At 38.1% G+C, this 9229-nt stretch overlaps 1 protein-coding gene across 1 annotated transcript; it reads right to left on the bottom strand.

The window, feature by feature from the left end:
• Positions 1–924: 924 nt before the first annotated feature.
• LOC138225983 (uncharacterized) lies at positions 925–4256 on the bottom strand. Its single transcript, XM_069186249.1, has 8 exons — positions 4185–4256; positions 3834–3881; positions 3476–3537; positions 2319–2418; positions 2119–2180; positions 1612–1708; positions 1221–1382; positions 925–1110 (listed from the first exon to the last, which is right to left on the bottom strand). The coding sequence occupies exons 1-8, from the start codon at positions 4212–4214 to the stop codon at positions 931–933; spliced, it is 741 nt and encodes a 246-aa protein (XP_069042350.1). The 5' UTR covers positions 4215–4256; the 3' UTR covers positions 925–930.
• Positions 4257–9229: the final 4973 nt, after the last annotated feature.

Genomic DNA, 9229 nt, shown 5'->3' with positions numbered 1-9229 from the left:
ATAGCAAGATGTCCGTGACCAAGGGCAATTCTTCTGAGCTAAGTCTGATTTCATTTTTATGTCCCGAAAGGCCACTGCCTTTGTGCTGTAGATTTCTGATTTAGACGGGCATTAAAAGGGCTTCTGCTGTGAAAAGGGCTTCTACCAAATATTAACATGTGGGTGAAAATGTATACAATTGTAATATTTCCTTTTTTCCCATTGAAAGTATAACATATGTGGTGTGAGAAAGAGGTCCTCATTTAATTGCATGAAACTCTGGCACTGGCGCAACAAACTGATCAAAGTTCAAGGGGGTATACGCTTTCTGTAGACACTTTATTTCCTCTTTTTCCATACTCTAAGAAATGATTTGGGAAACCTGTGGGACACTGGAGGTCATTATACATGAGCCTCTTTCTGCACCTTTTAAGCCATTGAAACCTAGTTGCCTTGTTACAAGGTCTAATATTACAGTAGGTGTGGTTTCCGTCTCCTAATTTCTGAGAATGATCAAACTGGGGAATAAATTGTAGGGAATACCACTCTTGCACTTCTAAGAGAAGACTATCTCAAATGAAACTCGCTATAGAAAGACATCTTGTTGAAAAATTCTTTATTTTTTGTAATTTCTAAAGAAAAAACATTCATCAAGTCCTTCACAAATGTTTTGTTTGTGACTTTCTCTGTTGTTCCCTTTCACACTCAACTGAACTATGTGTTATGTCTTGTAAACGTAATCAAACATTTCACTTAGGTGTGTGGGTTAACACAAACCCATATTGTATGAAACATTCAGTTTTTCATTCCCGTTTATTCTAACAATTGCATCCATGCTAGGACTACAGTAAACAACACTTTTTACGAAAGTAAATGAAGTTGTTCATTAAACAAGACAAATTGTTTTAAATGTATGCAATACGACGACACTAAAAACAACACTGAAACTTTTTATTGAAATACTGTACGAGATTGTGCATATTCAATGGATTTCTCCTGGTGCTTTTTTTCATCAGTCTTTTCATATTCTTGTTCTCTACTCAGGTGTCTCCTGTTCCTTTGGTGATGTCTGCTGTACACACATGGCATCATACACTTGAGCAAAGTGTGATACCACCGTTTGTTCTTCTCCTAAAATAAAGATGAACATTGACAAAAGTCAGAAGCACTCTTTTCTTTGACAGACGAACAAACAATGCAAGAATAACCATACTCTCTGTTCCTTACTCATTTCTACCTACCTGTTTGACCACTTTGTCTGCTTCAGTCAGGACAGGGTGCTGGGGCTGACTCTGAGCAATCTGAGAAGAGCTCTCTGTGATCTTCTCCCCTACAGTGGCTACATTGTACTCTGTTTGAAATCCAGGTATCGCCTCCGGTAAGTTCCTCGGTCCTTTTTGGGACTTGAAAGGGTAGAATCATTTTGTGACTACATTTCATTGTCATGCACTGATATGTTCTGGTTTGTGTTCGATTACTGCAGGCGTTCAAGTACTTTCTTTTTGTTCTAGATTGGCAGTGTTTGAGATGGTAGGAACTTGTCATATTCTCAACTTATTTTCTCTATGAGACTCTGAATGCTCTGTAAACATACTATTTTAGCAATTCTTAGAAATCTGAAAGCAGTGTTACCTGTATCATTTTTTGTCTTGGTAGTAGTATTGCAGCTCCAACATCAGCACTTAAATAATGGTTTGTGATGTTACTTGTCCTTGGAGTTAGTATACTCCTGAGAAGTCAAGAGAAATCTTACGTAAGCATTAATTATGTTTCACTTTTGAAAGCAAAGTACGTGTCAAGTACTTTGAAGGCATTTGTTGATACTTTTAAGCACTTTCGTTGATTATTATTATCCTTCAATTAGTTATTAGAAGTCCAACATTCTTACATGATCTCACTCCATATTCAGAATGTGGGAATACAGTTGTTTTAAGGAAATGCCACTGAATAGATAGTAGCTGCACTCTACAAAGATGAATTTGCTAATTAATCAGTCAGGGAGACAGCTTATACTTCAGTAGTCTTAGATCATGTAATGATGATTATTGTACTTTATAACTAGCAAAATCCCCATATCCTGTTCATTGCCCCTTTTTCAGTCATGTGGATTGACTTATGCCTGAAGTGGTTAATTCTCACCTTGACATCTCATAGAACAACTGAATCTCTACCAAGGGTGAATGTGTCCTTCCTCTTAATGTCTTAAAGAAAAGGTTAAAATTCATTGAAGCAAAATGCAACAACCCAAAATGTTGGGGAAGTCGTTTCCACAGTTATTTCATATGACAGTGCTTGGAGTGAAACTACATGACCATGGTGAAGAAGTAAAAACACTTTACCTTGTTCCTCCTGACTGATGTCCTTATGCGTGTTTTGCACAGTTGAGCGTTTTGTGTCTTGTCGTCTGTGTAGGCAACAGCCCTCTTCCCTGGGATAGAACTAGATGATATTTAGACACGTTCATTTGACTTCTCCATTGCTCACATTGATGTGGATATGATTATAATGCTCGGTTTTGTGGGCTTCCCAAGAAAACAATAAATCCCTTACTACTTGTTCGAAATGCAGTAGCACAGATCCTAACAAATACAAGAAAGAGAATATCATTTCTGTTTTGAAAAAACTTCACCGGTCACCTGTATTATCTAGGATAAATTTGAAAGTTCTTTTACTTGTTTTTAAAGCTTTAAGCGAGCTAGCACGTCTGTACCTTACTGAATGTCTGTCTTCATATGTTCCTATACGTGACCTGAGATCTGCACATACTGGCCTACTGCAAATACCACATGTGAAATGCAGAAAGAGTGGAGAGGCTGCTTTTTGTTTTTATGCTTCTAAATTATGAAACTCACTTCCACTTTTTATTAGGCAGTCAAGCTCGGTACATTGTTTTAAAAAACATTTGAAAATGTTGCTTTTAGTTAAAGTGGTTCTTTGTTCTTTCTATTTCTGTTTCTTTTTTTAGTTCTCTTTAATTGTTCTTATTTTATTACGAATTTCCTAATTTGTATTTATTTAATTGACATGTATGTTGCTTTACTGTATTGCTGTATTTTCCTTTGCAACTGAAAGTATATCTCTCAATTTTAATATTTTATTTTTACGCTTGCTTTTTAAAGCACCAAAGCACTATTTGTATGAAAGGTGCTCTATAAATAAAGTTTATTATTATTCTTTTTAATATTATTATTATACTTTGTTACATTTTTGGTTAGGACAAAGATTCTAGTAGAGGTGGCCTCTTTTACCCTGTTCCAAAAAATTGGAAAACTACCTTCAGAATACACTGACAATGACCATCTACTGTCTCCTCTAACTGTGTATTGTCATCATGCATATCTTGTGTATTATTTATTGTAGTTGGTTCTGTCATTCTGTAAAGAAGCCACCTTTCAAGGCACTATATCAAATAATGTTTGTTATTATTATTTACATTTTTCATCGTAAAATCTGGCGAAGAGTCTTAAGAGAATATCAAAGAACACGTTGCTCTTACCTTTCCATTCCAAGAAATGCCCTCAGCTCGGATTGCAGAGATTGACCTCTCTGTCTCAAATTCTGAGAAACATAGACTCGATTGAAAAATGACCATTTCCTAAGATTCACATAACATCACCAGTCAACATTTGCCACTTGACATCAATAGAAACCATAGAGTACATGACATTTCCAATCAGTTTTCTTTCAAGGTACAATAGCAATCGCCTTGCCAGAAGAGTTATACTGCGGTAGATAAATATTACAAATGTCAGATACACGCAGAGTTGTTTGGATTACTATGAAAAGATTGTCAAATATATTTATGTTCATTATATTTCATGGAGTGACAGAGCTAAAGAGAAAAAAATACTTACCTTTATCTCTGCAGACAGGATCGCAAGGGATTCCCTTATACTGGGTTCCTATATAACAAATAATACATTATTCAAAAAACATGATATTTCTCTGTCCATTGGCAGCATGATTGTTTATCATTACAGTTTTAGTTAGCTTTAATTTTGGAAACCCCAAGTAAACATAGTTTGTGCCTTTCTCTGAACTTTTTGGCATTTCAATTCAGTTGTTTGTAAGCTTATTTTACAGTTGCTAGGTTGATGAAGTTCCTGAACTGTGCAGTATTTCTTTTGGGTTTGGTGCGAATCATATTCTAGCGGATGGGGGAAAAAAGCACAGGTGCCATCCCACCATTAAACACTGAAACTTACCTTAGCCGATTCTTCAACTAAACCAGACATGTTAACTAAGTGTTACAGTATGTTTCAAAGTGTGTATTTTAGCAAACACAACTGAAGTTCTGTTGTCTCCTTGGAGACACCTGGAACTGGTGTGATGCTGGTTCTATGACATCATTCGTTCTAAATGTAAATGCAGGTATTGGCACAACATAGTAAATTGATGTAAAGTTATGGATCCATTTATGATTTTCACTCAGTTTGAAAGAGTTCCTGTCGTGTGGTTAAACTTTGTGTTACGGAGGGTTAACTGGGGTTCTGGCTATTAGTTAGGCTTGGTCATTCAGTCATCTGGTTCATGAAATAGGAAGCTAAGAGATCTGTGTTTTAGTTTTACTGTTTGTTTTTGTTCCATAGAATAAGAAATGTTTCATTAATATTAGTAATAGAGTAGCTGTTTCTCTAAACAGTGTGTGTCAGTTTGCACTGCAGGTGTGCCAGGTAGAGACCATTTAAGAACGAAAAAATATGCTGTCATTTACTGCCGTGGCTAATTTCTGTTAACCTTGTCTCTCACTCACTTTGATGAGCAAAATGTTCATACATAAAGCATACATTTCTGATTGGTCAGAAGAAGCTTCTTAACATATAAGGTATAAAGAAAGTCAGAAAGTTAGGCACTTAGGTCAGCCTTAGGCAGTTAACCAAGACCATAATCCGATAAGAAGCTATTCCCTTTCATGTTGCTAAATCACATGTAGGATACATGAGTTACACCTCCACTTAAGAGACCTTAAAGAGACCTTGGCCAGCCAGGAGTGTGGAAAACCGTAAAACAGTTCTTGAGGACCTAATTGTTAACTCTTAACAGGCAAAGGTTCCTTCAGTCCTATGAGAAATATTTTAGAATTGAACTAAAGTGTGTTTCCGATACAGGAGCATATGTCTGTCAGGGCCTGTTGGAGAGGCCCTGCGTGAGAACTCCTGGCTGCAGTTCCACATTCCCCTGAAAGTAAATAGAGCCATAAGCAGGGAGCTAAGGACACTGCTCCAGGACATGCTGGCTGTCGATCCTGACCAGCGACCAGAAGCCATCCAGCTGAAGAAGCAAGTCAGGCAAGCCATGGCACGAGAGAAAACATCTTTGTAGTGACTGATAGCAAGATGTCCGTGACTAAGGGCAATTCTTCTGAGCTAAGTCTGATTTCATTTTTATGTCCCGAAAGGCCACTGCCTTTGTGCTGTAGATTTCTGATTTAGACGGGCATTTCTATGGACAACTTTGACTTTTCTGTGGGTCCAATGAAAATATTTTTTTTTACTTATTCTTTGCTTCAGTTTTCGAAAGTTTAAAGACATTCACTGAGTTGACGATAAAGGAAAAGTTTCATCTGTAGCGGTGAGGCTTAATAATAAGACAGAATTAAGTGTTTCTGAGCTTTCCCAAATTAGGCCTCATTTCTCTGTTCATCTCTGTGGTGCAGCCACAGAGAAACCATTCATGCAAGGTGATTTAAGGTCCAAGGACAGCTCCCAAAGGGGGATGCACTTAGCTAAGCCTGGCTATCATGATCAATGGTCACCCATTGGCGCCTATCTGTCTAGGGAGTGCCAGCTGGACATCTGGACTGCATTACTAAGTGTCAGGACTAAGTGACTCATATCTCACCTTGATCAACCAATCAGGGACTGGTAGGGCCGAGTAACCCACGTGGGACTCTGATGCCCATGGAACTTTCAGCCAATCAATGAGCTGAAGTTCCTCCAGGTAAAAACAGGCAACACAGAGAGCCTGAGAGATTCAGATTGAGATTCAGATTCAGATTCAACAATTCTAAAGGGAATTCAAAGGAGAATCCCAAGGGCAGGACATTCTCGCAGCGCGCCTCCTGACCATCCTGAGACTCAGCCCGGACAACCACGGAACGGCCAGTGTGTCCGAGTGCCAGAACTTTCCTTTGTTCTAAGAGTCTAGAGTGGAGGTTGCCAGAGAGTAACCAGCAGCAGGCCTCGTGAACAGGTCGGAACTGTGGACAGCTGAATCACTATTCAGAACTAGCTCTTCATCAGGAATGAACCGGTCCTCTTCCTGACTTGCTGGGACCCACAGTCATCTTTTCTCCTGTGCACAAACTTTGCTAGTTAAAGCCAACAATGAGCATCAGCAGCGCACCGTCGCAAGCCGCACAGCACAGCCTGGCACCGAGCCAGAGAGCGCGGATTGGACAGCAACAGCCTGCAACTGTTCCTTTGTGCCCGCAGGAGATCTGAATCCCCAAAGATTGGATGAGTATTCAACTTCAATGCATTACAGCTCGAGAATTCAATTGTTATCCCAACCAGTTGATATCAATTTAATTCCTAAGAGTTATGTACTTGTTTGAGTATCTAATGTAGAAGTTGTAACCAAGTTCACTTTACGAAACGGTCTTAATGAATGATATACTGAACGTATTTCCTCTTGATGTGTAACTCTTTGTAACTGATTGAATATATATCTTTTGTATTCTGATAACCCTCTCGATAAGATCTGTTAGGTTTATATGCATATTCTATGTATTAATAAATGTATCCTCGTGTATTAGTACCTGTGTGTGCGCGTTGTTTGAGTTATGTCGCATGGTTGGATTCTAAAGCCATCAAAAGAATCAACTTTGTGATTTACTGCTTCAATTAATAATTGTCTCAGTAAATGCCCAAACCCTACAGAACTGGTGCCTCCAGAGAGCCACTATGATTACATATTTGGCGTCCCTGAGTCGGCTTAATCTACACATCTTTCACCTCTTCGAAGGTAGGCCGGTCAGAGGTACAATATATGTCTTCATGTCTTCATCCTCCATGTTTGTAACTACAGGTTTCACAGTGTTGAGCTCAGACACAAAAACACCTACAAGTGGCAGTTCCAAATGTATCAAATGTATAAACCTGGGCTGAAAAAGTGTGTACAGTATATACTCTGTGTAGGTCTGATAAAAGTATTCGAGTCAAAGTGTCATATGGATACAAATTCTCATGATTTTGTATTATGTGTTTTTTCTCTGTTCTGCTTTATTGAAAGAAATCAGATGCTCTTCCTGAAACTTACCTTAGCTGATTCTTCAGCTAAACCAGACAGACTTCTGAAATTCTCAAATATTATCAAATCTTGTTGGTGGAGAGGTGGTGGAGCCCATTACCAACAGACTCACAGCTGAAATTGCTGTGAAAAGGGCTTCTACCAAATATTAACATGTGGGTGAAAATGTATACAATTGCAATATTTCCTTTTTTCCCATTGAAAGTATAACATATGTGGTGTGAGAAAGAGGTCCTCATTTAATTGCATGAAACTCTGGCACTGGCGCAACAAACTGATCAAAGTTCAAGGGGGTATACGCTTTCTGTAGACACTTTATTTCCTCTTTTTCCATACTCTAAGAAATGATTTGGGAAACCTGTGGGACACTGGAGGTCATTATACATGAGCCTCTTTCTGCACCTTTTAAGCCATTGAAACCTAGTTGCCTTGTTACAAGGTCTAATATTACAGTAGGTGTGGTTTCCGTCTCCTAATTTCTGAGAATGATCAAACTGGGGAATAAATTGTAGGGAATACCACTCTTGCACTTCTAAGAAAAGACTATCTCAAATGAAACTCGCTATAGAAAGACATCTTGTTGAAAAATTCTTTATTTTTTGTAATTTCTAAAGAAAAAACATTCATCAAGTCCTTCACAAATGTTTTGTTTGTGACTTTCTCTGTTGTTCCCTTTCACACTCAACTGACCTGTGTGTTATGTCTTGTAAACGTAATCAAACATTTCACTTAGGTGTGTGGGTTAACACAAACCCATATTGTATGAAACATTCAGTTTTTCATTCCCGTTTTTTCTAACAATTGCATCCATGCTAGGACTACAGTAAACAACACTTTTTACGAAAGTAAATGAAATTGTTCATTAAACAAGACAAATTGTTTTAAATGTATGCAATACGACGACACAAAAAACAACACTGAAACTTTTTATTGAAATACTGTACGAGATTGTGCATATTCAATGGATTTCTCCTGGTGCTTTTTTTCATCAGTCTTTTCATATTCTTGTTCTCTACTCAGGTGTCTCCTGTTCCTTTGGTGATGTCTGCTGTACACACATGGCATCATACACTTGAGCAAAGTGTGATACCACCGTTTGTTCTTCTCCTAAAATAAAGATGAACATTGACAAAAGTCAGAAGCACTCTTTTCTTTGACAGACGAACAAACAATGCAAGAATAACCATACTCTCTGTTCCTTACTCATTTCTACCTACCTGTTTGACCACTTTGTCTGCTTCAGTCAGGACAGGGTGCTGGGGCTGACTCTGAGCAATCTGAGAAGAGCTCTCTGTGATCTTCTCCCCTACAGTGGCTACATTGTACTCTGTTTGAAATCCAGGTATCGCCTCCGGTAAGTTCCTCGGTCCTTTTTGGGACTTGAAAGGGTAGAATCATTTTGTGACTACATTTCATTGTCATGCACTGATATGTTCTGGTTTGTGTTCGATTACTGCAGGCGTTCAAGTACTTTCTTTTTGTTCTAGATTGGCAGTGTTTGAGATGGTAGGAACTTGTCATATTCTCAACTTATTTTCTCTATGAGACTCTGAATGCTCTGTAAACATACTATTTTAGCAATTCTTAGAAATCTGAAAGCAGTGTTACCTGTATCATTTTTTGTCTTGGTAGTAGTATTGCAGCTCCAACATCAGCACTTAAATAATGGTTTGTGATGTTACTTGTCCTTGGAGTTAGTATACTCCTGAGAAGTCAAGAGAAATCTTACGTAAGCATTAATTATGTTTCACTTTTGAAAGCAAAGTACGTGTCAAGTACTTTGAAGGCATTTGTTGATACTTTTAAGCACTTTCGTTGATTATTATTATCCTTCAATTCGTTATTACAAGTCCAACATTCTTACATGATCTCACTCCATATTCAGAATGTGGGAATACAGTTGTTTTAAGGAAATGCCACTGAATAGATAGTAGCTGCACTCTACAAAGATGAATTTGCTAATTAATCAGTCAGGGACACAGCTTATACTTCAGTAGTC

This window comes from Lepisosteus oculatus, unplaced genomic scaffold (assembly GCF_040954835.1).
Source record: "Lepisosteus oculatus isolate fLepOcu1 unplaced genomic scaffold, fLepOcu1.hap2 HAP2_SCAFFOLD_110, whole genome shotgun sequence".
NCBI classification, from domain to species: domain Eukaryota; kingdom Metazoa; phylum Chordata; class Actinopteri; order Semionotiformes; family Lepisosteidae; genus Lepisosteus; species Lepisosteus oculatus.
Note: the sequence above shows the minus strand (reverse complement) of the source record. Positions and strands in the feature narration are given on the sequence as shown.